This window comes from Babylonia areolata, chromosome 9, assembly GCF_041734735.1.
Source record: "Babylonia areolata isolate BAREFJ2019XMU chromosome 9, ASM4173473v1, whole genome shotgun sequence".
In the NCBI taxonomy this organism is placed as follows: Eukaryota; Metazoa; Mollusca; class Gastropoda; order Neogastropoda; family Buccinidae; genus Babylonia; species Babylonia areolata.
In genome coordinates, this window is record NC_134884.1 from 48,555,655 (window position 1) to 48,571,976 (window position 16,322).

At 41.9% G+C, this 16,322-nt stretch overlaps 1 protein-coding gene across 5 annotated transcripts in view; it reads right to left on the bottom strand.

Moving 5' to 3' along the window:
• Window positions 1-16,322, bottom strand: part of LOC143285558 (rifampicin phosphotransferase-like) — a 144,482-nt gene that overhangs the window by 51,797 nt on the left and 76,363 nt on the right. For 4 of the 5 annotated variants that reach the window (XR_013055696.1, XR_013055697.1, XM_076592945.1 and 1 more), the window contains exons 22-25: window positions 15,568-15,668; window positions 12,404-12,475; window positions 3,882-3,988; window positions 563-635 (exon numbers count right to left, since the gene is read on the bottom strand). Coding sequence is in view for 3 of the 5 variants with exons in the window: in XM_076592945.1 (XP_076449060.1) it covers window positions 563-635; window positions 3,882-3,988; window positions 12,404-12,475; window positions 15,568-15,668 (353 nt within the window). In the remaining 2 variants the exon portion in view is untranslated. Of the gene's footprint in view, window positions 1-562; window positions 636-3,881; window positions 3,989-12,403; window positions 12,476-15,567; window positions 15,669-15,815; window positions 15,836-16,322 lie in introns of all 5 variants that reach the window. The other variant, XM_076592944.1, reaches the window with a different exon arrangement.

The window sequence follows — 16,322 nt, forward strand, 5'->3', positions numbered from 1 at the left end:
TGAACAGTGGTAATAGACTAATTCTCATGTTTCAGGCAGAAGGCTATGGACATCAACTGATTGTTGCACTGTCTGTACTTTTTTTTTATCAATCCAAATAAAATTATTAAAAACAACAACAACAACCAGGTTAACAGATGCCAAAGCTGATGTGGATATTTTTTTTATTGTTGCCATGGTAGCAGATACAGAACTGCTGACAGTGACTTCATGAGGTAAACATGTGTAAAGCTTCAAACATACATGCAATGCATACAAGTGGTCCCTTACACAAGCATTCATTCTCTCTCTCTCTCTTACAGACACACTGATACACACAGACACACACTCAAACACACACAGACACACACTTTTGTTCACACACATAAACCCATCACAAGACATGAAAAACTAACCAACAACATACCCACAAACTCCCCACACACCCATAAACTCACAAACTCCCTGCACCTACAAACTACCACCCACCCACAAACTCCTACACACCCACCAACCCACAAACCCCCATCCACCCACAAACTCCCCCACACCCACAAACTCCCCAATACAACAGCAACCCAACCTGCAAGGAGCTGCCGATGGCCTGAACAAACGTTGACAGAGTGAGGGGCGTCACTGCTCCAGGCATCATTTCACTGCGCACACACACACACACACACACACACACGCGCGCACACACACACACACACACACACACACACACACGCGCACACACACACACACACACACACACACACACACCAGTCTTTCAAGAATGAAGCCAGACCAATGTAATGTCTGACACAGACTCAACAGATAACACTAGTGCAGAAACACTATGAACAACGTATCCTATCTTGCCACTAAACATACTGCTATAGTGCAGAAACACTGATGAACAACGTATCCTATCTTGCCACTAAACATACTGCTATAGTGCAGAAACACTGATGAACAACGTATCCTATCTTGCCACTAAACATACTGCTATAGTGCAGAAACACTGATGAACAACGTATCCTATCTTGCCACTAAACATACTGCTATAGTGCAGAAACACTGATGAACAACGTATCCTATCTTGCCACTAAACATACTGCTATAGTGCAGAAACACTGATGAACAACGTATCCTATCTTGCCACTAAACATACTGCTATAGTGCAGAAACACTGATGAACAATGTATCCTATCTTGCCACTAAACATACTGCTATAGTGCAGAAACACTGATGAACAACGTATCCTATCTTGCCACTAAACATACTACTATCATACCTAATAAAATCCCCAAACCCACTGATGAACAACGTATCATATCTTGCCACCAAACATACTGCTATCATACCGAATAAAATCCCCAAAAACCCCAAAATCTTAAAACGTTGGGTTACATCGCTGATCAGGCATCTGCTTAGCACATGTGGTGCAGCACATATGGATTTGTTTGAACACAGTGACACCTCTTTGAGCAACTGAACTGAGCTTAAAAAGCAACCAAACGCCCCCAACCTTCCCCCAAATGGGCCCTAGGGCCTGCATGAACATGAGAAACAGAAGTGTATGGTGTCACTGACGCCATAAAGTGAACTGTCACATGAACATGAGAAAGAAAAGTGTATGGAATACTGTGACTGACGACATAAAGTGAACTGTCACATGAACATGAGAAAGAAAAGTGTATGGAATACTGTGACTGACGACATCAAGTGAACTGTCACATGAACATGGGAAAGAAAAGTGTATGGAATACTGTGACTGACGACATAAAGTGAACTGTCACATGAACATGAGAAAGAAAAGTGTATGGAATACTGTGACTGACGACATCAAGTGAACTGTCACATGAACATGGGAAAGAAAAGTGTATGGAGTATTGTGACTGACGACATAAAGTGAACTGTCACATGAACATGAGAAAGAAAAGTGTATGGAGTATTGTGACTGACGACATCAAGTGAACTGTCACATGAACATGAGAAAGAAAAGTGTATGGAGTATTGTGACTGACGACATAAAGTGAACTGTCACTTGAACATGAGAAAGAAAAGTGTATGGTGTGACTGACGACATAAAGTGAACTGTCACATGAACATGAGAAAGAAAAGTGTATGGAGTATTGTGACTGACGACATCAAGTGAACTGTCACTTGAACATGAGAAAGAAAAGTGTATGGAGTATTATGACTGACGACATAAAGTGAACTGTCACATGAACATGAGAAAGAAAAGTGTATGGAGTATTATGACTGACGACATCAAGTGAACTGTCACATGAACATGAGAAAGAAAAGTGTATGGAGTATTATGACTGACGACATCAAGTGAACTGTCACATGAACATGAGAAAGAAAAGTGTATGGAGTATTATGACTGACGACATAAAGTGAACTGTCACATGAACATGAGAAAGAAAAGTGTATGGAGTATTATGACTGACGACATCAAGTGAACTGTCACATGAACATGAGAAAGAAAAGTGTATGGTGTGACTGACGACATAAAGTGAACTGTCACTTGAACATGAGAAAGAAAAGTGTATGGAGTATTATGACTGACGACATCAGGTGAACTGTCACATGAACATGGGAAAGAAAAGTGTATGGTGTGACTGACGACATAAAGTGAACTGTCACTTGAACATGAGAAAGAAAAGTGTATGGAGTATTATGACTGACGACATCAGGTGAACTGTCACATGAACATGGGAAAGAAAAGTGTATGGTGTGACTGACGACATAAAGTGAACTGTCACTTGAACATGAGAAAGAAAAGTGTATGGAGTATTATGACTGACGACATAAAGTGAACTGTCACATGAACATGAGAAAGAAAAGTGTATGGAGTATTATGACTGACGACATAAAGTGAACTGTCACATGAACATGAGAAAGAAAAGTGTGTGGAGTATTATGACTGACGACATAAAGTGAACTGTCACATGAACATGAGAAAGAAAAGTGTATGGAGTACTGTGACTGATGACATAAAGTGAACTGTCACATGAACATGAGAAAGAAAAGTGTATGGAGTACTGTGACTGATGACATAAAGTGAACTGTCACATGAACATGAGAAAGAAAAGTGTATGGAGTACTGTGACTGATGACATAAAGTGAACTGTCACTTGAACATGAGAAAGAAAAGTGTATGGAGTATTGTGACTGACGACATAAAGTGAACTGTCACATGAACATGAGAAAGAAAAGTGTATGGAGTATTATGACTGACGACATCAGGTGAACTGTCACATGAACCCCTGACTGCTGAGTTTGTTGAAATGAGATCAGTGTGGTGTGACTCTGATGTGCAGCAACAACTTCTGTGTACTCATAAGTGGTGTCAGTGGTTCTGCTGTACTCTTAAGTGGTGTCAGTGGTTCTGCTGTACTCTTAAGTGGTGTCAGTGGTTCTGCTGTACTGGTAAGTGGTGTCAGTGGTTCTGCTGTTCTCATAAGTGGTGTCAGTGGTTCTGCTGTACTCTTAAGTGGTGTCAGTGGTTTTGCTGTACTCATAAGTGGTGTCAGTGGTTTTGCTGGGCAGAAGTAATGCAATCACAACAGGAATTCAAACACAGAACGGTGACTGACATCCTGACCTGTAAGCTCTGTCTTCTCTCTGGGAGATGAAACAATTAGAAAAGGAAAGACCCGCAGAAGGCAAACGTCTGAAATAAAATGATAAGAAGAAAGGTTACCTAAACAGCCAAATAACAACAGCTTTTACACCCAAAAACCCAACTCGTGTAAACCAGCGTACACCAGAGATTTAGTTTGCAAATGCAGATGTTTGGATACACATGTACTTTCTAAAACTGTTGAAGCTGTTGTGTGGACGTGATCAAACAGGAGGAAAAAAGAAAGAAAAGCTGAGGAGAAAGGTGAGGACAGGAGACAGGAGCTGACCCGATGTTCCCCGTCGTCAGCCATTCGTACCCCCCGGCCAGTGGACTGTCAAACTCGTGGATCAGCTCCTCTTCCGTCTCCTGCGCTGACGTTGTGATTGGCCGAGCCTGCAAACCAGCACCGTCAGTCACCCAGCCAGTTGTCAGTGTCAGTGTCAGTGTCCAGAACGCATCAAGGTGTGCGAGCTGATCCATATGTGCTGCACCACACTGCCTGACCTCATACACCCAACATACAGGCCAGAGCCTTGAGAGACTGTTAGCCATGTACACAACATCAGCCTGTGTTGAAATAAGGTAAATAGATAAATCAGTACATAATATCATAAACATGAAAGATACAAAGAAGGCAAATGATTGAAATAAAATCAAAACTGAGGTCCTGCGAGCAGCATGCACTTAGCGCATGTAAAAGAACCCATAGCAACAAAACGGCTGTCCCTGACAAAGTTATAACAGAAAATCTATTTTGATTGGAAAACACACACTTGCAGACAGGAAAAAGACAGGAAAAAAATGTTGGTGTCCCTGCTCTGTGGTGACATGTTCTCTCTGAGGACGTCATGCAGCCTGGATCTGACACAGACACCTTAGTGTGTTGTGACATAAAGGGGTACATGTACAATACAATCTGACACAGACACACCTTAGTGTGTTGTGACATAAAGGGGTACATGTACAATACAATCTGACACAGACACCTTAGTGTGTTGTGACATAAAGGGGTACATGTACAATACAATGTGACACAGACACCTTAGTGTGTTGTGACATAAAGGGGTACATGTACAATACAATGTGACACAGACACCTTAGTGTGTTGTGACATAAAGGGGTACATGTACAATACAATCTGACACAGACACACCTTAGTGTGTTGTGACATAAAGGGGTACATGTACAATACAATCTGACACAGACACCTTAGTGTGTTGTGACATAAAGGGGTACATGTACAATACAAACTGACACAGACACCTTAGTGTGTTGTGACATAAAGGGGTACATGTACAATACAATGTGACACAGACACCTTAGTGTGTTGTGACATAAAGGGGTACATGTACAATACAATGTAACACAGACACCTTAGTGTGTTGTGACATAAAGGGGTACATGTACAATACAATGTGACATAGACACCTTAGTGTGTTGTGACATAAAGGGGTACATGTACAATACAATCTGACACAGACACCTTAGTGTGTTGTGACATAAAGGGGTACATGTACAATACAATGTGACACAGACACCTTAGTGTGTTGTGACATAAAGAGGTACATGTACAATACAATGTGACACAGACACCTTAGTGTGTTGTGACATAAAGGGGTACATGTACAATACAATGTGACACAGACACCTTAGTGTGTTGTGACATAAAGGGGTACATGTACAATACAATCTGACACAGACACCTTAGTGTGTTGTGACATAAAGGGGTACATGTACAATACAAACTGACACAGACACCTTAGTGTGTTGTGACATAAAGGGGTACATGTACAATACAAACTGACACAGACACCTTAGTGTGTTGTGACATAAAGGGGTACATGTACAATACAAACTGACACAGACACCTTAGTGTGTTGTGACATAAAGGGGTACATGTACAATACAATGTGACACAGACACCTTAGTGTGTTGTGACATAAAGGGGTACATGTACAATACAAACTGACACAGACACCTTAGTGTGTTGTGACATAAAGGGGTACATGTACAATACAATCTGACACAGACACCTTAGTGTGTTGTGACATAAAGGGGTACATGTACAATACAAACTGACACAGACACCTTAGTGTGTTGTGACATAAAGGGGTACATGTACAATACAATCTGACACAGACACCTTAGTGTGTTGTGACATAAAGGGGTACATGTACAATACAATGTGACACAGACACCTTAGTGTGTTGTGACATAAAGGGGTACATGTACAATACAAACTGACACAGACACCTTAGTGTGTTGTGACATAAAGGGGTACATGTACAATACAAACTGACACAGACACCTTAGTGTTGTGACATAAAGGGGTACATGTACAATACAATGTGACACAGACACCTTAGTGTGTTGTGACATAAAGGGGTACATGTACAATACAATGTGACACAGACACCTTAGTGTGTTGTGACATAAAGGGGTACATGTACAATACAAACTGACACAGACACCTTAGTGTTGTGACATAAAGGGGTACATGTACAATACAATGTGACACAGACACCTTAGTGTGTTGTGACATAAAGGGGTACATGTACAATACAATGTGACACAGACACCTTAGTGTTGTGACATAAAGGGGTACATGTACAATACAATCTGACACAGACACCTTAGTGTGTTGTGACATAAAGGGGTACATGTACAATACAATCTGACACAGACACCTTAGTGTTGTGACATAAAGGGGTACATGTACAATACAATGTGACACAGACACCTTAGTGTGTTGTGACATAAAGGGGTACATGTACAATACAATGTGACACAGACACCTTAGTGTGTTGTGACATAAAGAGGTACATGTACAATACAATCTGACACAGACACCTTAGTGTGTTGTGACATAAAGGGGTACATGTACAATACAATGTGACACAGACACCTTAGTGTGTTGTGACATAAAGGGGTACATGTACAATACAATCTGACACAGACACCTTAGTGGTTGTGACATAAAGGGGTACATGTACAATACAATGTGACACAGACACCTTAGTGTGTTGTGACATAAAGGGGTACATGTACAATACATTGTGACACAGACACCTTAGTGTGTTGTGACATAAAGGGGTACATGTACAATACAATGTGACACAGACACCTTAGTGTGTTGTGACATAAAGGGGTACATGTACAATACAATGTGACACAGACACCTTAGTGTGTTGTGACATAAAGGGGTACATGTACAATACAATGTGACACAGACACCTTAGTGTGTTGTGACATAAAGGGGTACATGTACAATACAATGTGACACAGACACCTTAGTGTGTTGTGACATAAAGGGGTACATGTACAATACAATGTGACACAGACACCTTAGTGTGTTGTGACATAAAGGGGTACATGTACAATACAATGTGACACAGACACCTTAGTGTGTTGTGACATAAAGGGGTACATGTACAATACAATCTGACACAGACACCTTAGTGTGTTGTGACATAAAGGGGTACATGTACAATACAATGTGACACAGACACCTTAGTGTGTTGTGACATAAAGGGGTACATGTACAATACAATCTGACACAGACACCTTAGTGTGTTGTGACATAAAGGGGTACATGTACAATACAATCTGACACAGACACCTTAGTGTGTTGTGACATAAAGGGGTACATGTACAATACAATGTGACACAGACACCTTAGTGTTGTGACATAAAGGGGTACATGTACAATACAAACTGACACAGACACCTTAGTGTGTTGTGACATAAAGGGGTACATGTACAATACAATCTGACACAGACACCTTAGTGTGTTGTGACATAAAGGGGTACATGTACAATACAATGTGACACAGACACCTTAGTGTGTTGTGACATAAAGGGGTACATGTACAATACAATCTGACACAGACACCTTAGTGTGTTGTGACATAAAGGGGTACATGTACAATACAATGTGACATAGACACCTTAGTGTGTTGTGACATAAAGGGGTACATGTACAATACAAACTGACACAGACACCTTAGTGTGTTGTGACATAAAGGGGTACATGTACAATACAAACTGACACAGACACCTTAGTGTGTTGTGACATAAAGGGGTACATGTACAATACAATGTGACACAGACACCTTAGTGTGTTGTGACATAAAGGGGTACATGTACAATACAATCTGACACAGACACACCTTAGTGTGTTGTGACATAAAGGGGTACATGTACAATACAATCTGACACAGACACACCTTAGTGTGTTGTGACATAAAGGGGTACATGTACAATACAATGTGACACAGACACCTTAGTGTGTTGTGACATAAAGGGGTACATGTACAATACAATCTGACACAGACACCTTAGTGTGTTGTGACATAAAGGGGTACATGTACAATACAATCTGACACAGACACCTTAGTGTGTTGTGACATAAAGGGGTACATGTACAATACAAACTGACACAGACACCTTAGTGTGTTGTGACATAAAGGGGTACATGTACAATACAAACTGACACAGACACCTTAGTGTGTTGTGACATAAAGGGGTACATGTACAATACAAACTGACACAGACACCTTAGTGTGTTGTGACATAAAGGGGTACATGTACAATACAATGTGACACAGACACCTTAGTGTGTTGTGACATAAAGGGGTACATGTACAATACAATGTGACACAGACACCTTAGTGTGTTGTGACATAAAGGGGTACATGTACAATACAATGTGACACAGACACCTTAGTGTGTTGTGACATAAAGGGGTACATGTACAATACAAACTGACACAGACACCTTAGTGTGTTGTGACATAAAGGGGTACATGTACAATACAATCTGACACAGACACCTTAGTGTGTTGTGACATAAAGGGGTACATGTACAATACAATCTGACACAGACACCTTAGTGTTGTGACATAAAGGGGTACATGTACAATACAATGTGACACAGACACCTTAGTGTGTTGTGACATAAAGGGGTACATGTACAATACAATGTGACACAGACACCTTAGTGTGTTGTGACATAAAGAGGTACATGTACAATACAATGTGACACAGACACCTTAGTGTGTTGTGACATAAAGGGGTACATGTACAATACAATCTGACACAGACACCTTAGTGTGTTGTGACATAAAGGGGTACATGTACAATACAATCTGACACAGACACCTTAGTGTGTTGTGACATAAAGGGGTACATGTACAATACAATGTGACACAGACACCTTAGTGTTGTGACATAAAGGGGTACATGTACAATACAATGTGACACAGACACCTTAGTGTTGTGACATAAAGGGGTACATGTACAATACAATCTGACACAGACACCTTAGTGTTGTGACATAAAGGGGTACATGTACAATACAATCTGACACAGACACCTTAGTGTGTTGTGACATAAAGGGGTACATGTACAATACAATCTGACACAGACACCTTAGTGTTGTGACATAAAGGGGTACATGTACAATACAATGTGACACAGACACCTTAGTGTGTTGTGACATAAAGGGGTACATGTACAATACAATGTGACACAGACACACCTTAGTGTGTTGTGACATAAAGAGGTACATGTACAATACAATGTGACACAGACACCTTAGTGTGTTGTGACATAAAGGGGTACATGTACAATACAATGTGACACAGACACCTTAGTGTGTTGTGACATAAAGGGGTACATGTACAATACATTGTGACACAGACACCTTAGTGTGTTGTGACATAAAGGGGTACATGTACAATACAATGTGACACAGACACCTTAGTGTGTTGTGACATAAAGGGGTACATGTACAATACAATGTGACACAGACACCTTAGTGTGTTGTGACATAAAGGGGTACATGTACAATACAATCTGACACAGACACCTTAGTGTGTTGTGACATAAAGGGGTACATGTACAATACAAACTGACACAGACACCTTAGTGTGTTGTGACATAAAGGGGTACATGTACAATACAAACTGACACAGACACCTTAGTGTGTTGTGACATAAAGGGGTACATGTACAATACAATGTGACACAGACACCTTAGTGTGTTGTGACATAAAGGGGTACATGTACAATACAATGTGACACAGACACCTTAGTGTGTTGTGACATAAAGGGGTACATGTACAATACAATCTGACACAGACACCTTAGTGTGTTGTGACATAAAGGGGTACATGTACAATACAAACTGACACAGACACCTTAGTGTGTTGTGACATAAAGGGGTACATGTACAATACAATGTGACACAGACACCTTAGTGTGTTGTGACATAAAGGGGTACATGTACAATACAATGTGACATAGACACCTTAGTGTGTTGTGACATAAAGGGGTACATGTACAATACATTGTGACACAGACACCTTAGTGTGTTGTGACATAAAGGGGTACATGTACAATACAAACTGACACAGACACCTTAGTGTGTTGTGACATAAAGGGGTACATGTACAATACAATGTGACACAGACACCTTAGTGTGTTGTGACATAAAGGGGTACATGTACAATACAATCTGACACAGACACACCTTAGTGTGTTGTGACATAAAGGGGTACATGTACAATACAATCTGACACAGACACACCTTAGTGTGTTGTGACATAAAGGGGTACATGTACAATACAAACTGACACAGACACCTTAGTGTGTTGTGACATAAAGGGGTACATGTACAATACAATCTGACACAGACACCTTAGTGTGTTGTGACATAAAGGGGTACATGTACAATACAATCTGACACAGACACCTTAGTGTTGTGACATAAAGGGGTACATGTACAATACAATGTGACACAGACACCTTAGTGTGTTGTGACATAAAGGGGTACATGTACAATACAATCTGACACAGACACCTTAGTGTGTTGTGACATAAAGAGGTACATGTACAATACAATCTGACACAGACACCTTAGTGTGTTGTGACATAAAGGGGTACATGTACAATACAATCTGACACTGACACCTTAGTGTGTTGTGACATAAAGGGGTACATGTATAATACAATGTGACACAGACACCTTAGTGTGTTGTGACATAAAGGGGTACATGTACAATACAATGTGACACAGACACCTTAGTGTGTTGTGACATAAAGGGGTACATGTACAATACAATGTGACACAGACACCTTAGTGTGTTATGACATAAAGGGGTACATGTACAATACAATGTGACACAGACACCTTAGTGTGTTGTGACATAAAGAGGTACATGTACAATACAATGTAACACAGAAACCTTAGTGTGTTGTGACATAAAGGGGTACATGTACAATACAAACTGACACAGACACCTTAGTGTGTTGTGACATAAAGGGGTACATGTACAATACAATGTGACACAGACACACCTTAGTGTGTTGTGACATAAAGGGGTACATGTACAATACATTGTGACACAGACACCTTAGTGTGTTGTGACATAAAGGGGTACATGTACAATACAATGTGACACAGACACCTTAGTGTGTTGTGACATAAAGGGGTACATGTACAATACAATCTGACACAGACACCTTAGTGTGTTGTGACATAAAGAGGTACATGTACAATACAATCTGACACAGACACCTTAGTGTGTTGTGACATAAAGGGGTACATGTACAATACAATCTGACACTGACACCTTAGTGTGTTGTGACATAAAGGGGTACATGTATAATACAATGTGACACAGACACCTTAGTGTGTTGTGACATAAAGGGGTACATGTACAATACAATGTGACACAGACACCTTAGTGTGTTGTGACATAAAGGGGTACATGTACAATACAATGTGACACAGACACAACTTAGTGTGTTGTGACATAAAGGGGTACATGTACAATACAATGTGACACAGACACCTTAGTGTGTTGTGACATAAAGAGGTACATGTACAATACAATGTAACACAGACACACCTTAGTGTTGTGACATAAAGGGGTACATGTACAATACAATGTAACACAGACACCTTAGTGTGTTGTGACATAAAGGGGTACATGTACAATACAATGTGACACAGACACACCTTAGTGTGTTGTGACATAAAGGGGTACATGTACAATACATTGTGACACAGACACCTTAGTGTGTTGTGACATAAAGGGGTACATGTACAATACAATGTAACACAGACACCTTAGTGTGTTGTGACATAAAGGGGTACATGTACAATACAATGTGACACAGACACCTTAGTGTGTTGTGACATAAAGGGGTACATGTACAATACAATGTAACACAGACAAAACTTAGTGTGTTGTAACAAAAAGTGGTGCAACACAATCTGACACAGACAACCTTAGTGTGTTGTGACATAAAGGGGTACATGTACAATACAATCTGACACAGACACCTTAGTGTGTTGTGACATAAAGGGGTACATGTACAATACAATCTGACACAGACACCTTAGTGTGTTGTGACATAAAGGGGTACATGTACAATACAATGTAACACAGACAAAACTTAGTGTGTTGTAACAAAAAGTGGTGCAACACAATCTGACACAGACAACCTTAGTTTATGTATGTATATATCAACAGTGTTTGTATGTACACATGTACATATCAACACTGTCTGCACGTATGTACATATCAACAGTGTTTGTATGTATGTACATATGGACAGTGTTTGTATGTATGTACATATGGACAGTGTTTGTATGTATGTACATATTGACAGTGTTTGTATGTATGTACATATTGACAGAACACATCAACAGGACTTGATGTAAGACCTTGTCAGATTCATTGTATTTGTGTTGTGATATTTCAAAACAAGACACTGTCAAGAGGAAAAGAGTGGAACTCTACCTGAAGCAGGTGAATGGTCCCACTGGCATAAGCCCATTCAATGTCTCTGGGAGATCCAAAATATTTCTCGATCTGCACAAACAGCCATCTTTGCCATGATAACTGTACACAGATAAACAAATCAGAGCAAATCTTGGAACTGACCAGTACAGAAAATAGAAAAATCATTAAAACTTCAACACATTTACACACGACAAACAGATGCTTTTTCATTCAAACCCATACACACACAAAGATACCCACACACACACACACACACAAACACACACACACACACACGTCACACACACACACACACACACACACACACACACGTCACACACACACAAACACACGTCACACACATGGAGTAAAAAGACAGTTTCAGTTCCAGTTTCAAGGACGTGTCAAAGCATGTGTGTTACACCACATCTGACTGACTGATCCATGTGTGTTACACCACATCTGACTGACTGATCCATGTGTGTTACACCACATCTGACTGACTGATCCATGTGTGTTACACCACATCTGACTGATCCATGTGTGTTACACCACATCTGGCTGATCCACGTGTGTTACACCACATCTGACTGACTGATCCATGTGTGTTACACCACATCTGACTGATCCATGTGTGTTACACATCTGACTGATCCACGTGTGTTACACCACATCTGACTGACTGATCCATGTGTGTTACACCACATCTGACTGATCCACGTGTGTTACACCACATCTGACTGACTGATCCATGTGTGTTACACCACATCTGACTGATCCATGTGTGTTACACCACATCTGACTGATCCATGTGTGTTACACCACATCTGACTGACTGATCCATGTGTGTTACATCACATCTGACTGATCCATGTGTGTTACACCACATCTGACTGATCCACGTGTGTTACACCACATCTGACTGATCCACGTGTGTTACACCACATCTGACTGACTGATCCACGTGTGTTACACCACATCTGACTGATCCACGTGTGTTACACCACATCTGACTGACTGATCCACGTGTGTTACACCACATCTGACTGATCCATGTGTGTTACACCACATCTGACTGATCCATGTGTGTTACATCACATCTGACTGACTGATCCATGTGTGTTACATCACATCTGACTGATCCACGTGTGTTACATCACATCTGACTGACTGATCCATGTGTGTTACACCACATCTGACTGACTGATCCATGTGTGTTACACCACATCTGACTGATCCACGTGTGTTACATCACATCTGACTGACTGATCCACGTGTGTTACATCACATCTGACTGGCTGATCCATGTGTGTTACACCACATCTGACTGATCCATGTGTGTTACACATCTGACTGATCCACGTGTGTTACATCACATCTGACTGACTGATCCATGTGTGTTACACATCTGACTGATCCACGTGTGTTACATCACATCTGACTGACTGATCCATGTGTGTTACATCACATCTGACTGATCCACGTGTGTTACATCACATCTGACTGACTGATCCATGTGTGTTACACATCTGACTGATCCATGTGTGTTACACCACATCTGACTGACTGATCCATGTGTGTTACACCACATCTGACTGATCCACGTGTGTTACACCACATCTGACTGACTGATCCATGTGTGTTACACCACATCTGACTGATCCACGTGTGTTACACCACATCTGACTGACTGATCCATGTGTGTTACACCACATCTGACTGACTGATCCATGTGTGTTACATCACATCTGACTGACTGATCCATGTGTGTTACACCACATCTGACTGATCCACGTGTGTTACACCACATCTGACTGACTGATCCACGTGTGTTACACCACATCTGACTGACTGATCCATGTGTGTTACATCACATCTGACTGACTGATCCATGTGTGTTACATCACATCTGACTGACTGACCCATGTGTGTTACACCACATCTGACTGATCCATGTGTGTTACACCACATCTGACTGATCCATGTGTGTTACACCACATCTGACTGATCCATGTGTGTTACATCACATCTGACTGACTGATCCATGTGTGTTACATCACATCTGACTGACTGATCCATGTGTGTTACACCACATCTGACTGATCCACGTGTGTTACACCACATCTGACTGACTGATCCATGTGTGTTACATCACATCTGACTGACTGATCCATGTGTGTTACACCACATCTGACTGATCCACGTGTGTTACACCACATCTGACTGACTGATCCATGTGTGTTACACCACATCTGACTGACTGATCCATGTGTGTTACATCACATCTGACTGACTGATCCATGTGTGTTACACCACATCTGACTGATCCATGTGTGTTACACCACATCTGACTGACTGATCCACGTGTGTTACACCACATCTGACTGATCCATGTGTGTTACACCACATCTGACTGACTGATCCATGTGTGTTACACCACATCTGACTGATCCATGTGTGTTACACATCTGACTGATCCACGTGTGTTACATCACATCTGACTGACTGATCCACGTGTGTTACACCACATCTGACTGACTGATCCATGTGTGTTACACCACATCTGCTGTTGAAACAAAGCAAAGCAAACAAAGAAAAGCAGATCCCTGATGTTCACGTAAACCCAGCACGCAGATCAGGCCTTGAGACCCTACCCTGGTTTATGTAAAACATACACAGAGAATAGGGGGAAAGATGTAGTTACAATAATATATACTGGCAGTAAAGACAATCCTAGGTTTATGTAAAACATACACAGAGAATAGGGGGAAAGATGTAACTACAATAATATATACTGGCAGTAAAGACAATCCTAGGTTTATGTAAAACATACACAGAGAATAGGGGGAAAGATGTAACTACAATAATATATACTGGCAGTAAAGACAATCCTAGGTTTATGTAAAACATACACAGAGAATAGGGGGAAAGATGTAACTACAATAATATATACTGGCAGTAAAGACAATCCTAGGTTTATGTAAAACATACACAGAGAATAGGGGGAAAGATGTAGTTTTTATAATATTTACTGGCAGTAAAGACAATCCTAGGTCTGTCTAAAACATTCATATAGAATAGGGGGAAAGATAAAGTCACAGTAAGATGTACAGGTAGTAAGACAAAAAGAAGTGAAAGGCAGGTAGAACAGTGAGGAGAGTCCTGCACAGTGCTGACCCCACCTGAATCCCCAGCCTGGCCAGAGACAGCAGGACGTCATCAGACAGGCAGCACTGCTGGCCTTGGTCAGCTGACAGCTGCACCTCCCCCGTCCCCCCGCCCTCTGTAAACCACACCTCACCTCCATCACCATCACCACACACCTCCCCCATCCCCCCGCCCTCTGTAAACCACACCTCACCTCCATCACCACACACCTCCCCGTCCCCCCGCCCTCTGTAAACCACACCTCACCTCCATCACCACACACCTCCCCCATCCCCCCGCCCTCTGTAAACCACACCTCACCTCCATCACCATCACCACACACCTCCCCCGTCCCCCCGCCCTCTGTAAACCACACCTCACCTCCATCACCACACACCTCCCCCATCCCCCCGCCCTCTGTAAACCACACCTCACCTCCATCACCATCACCACACACCTCCCCCGTCCCCCCGCCCTCTGTAAACCACACCTCACCTCCATCACCACACACCTCCCCCGTCCCCCCGCCCTCTGTAAACCACACCTCACCTCCATCACCACACACCTCCCCCATCCCCCCGCCCTCTGTAAACCACACCTCACCTCCATCACCATCACCACACACCTCCCCCATCCCCCCGCCCTCTGTAAACCACACCTCACCTCCATCACCACACACCTCCCCCTTCCCCCCGCCCTCTGTAAACCACACCTCACCTCCATCACCACACACCTCCCCCGTCCCCCCGCCCTCTGTAAACCACACCTCACCTCCATCACCACACACCTC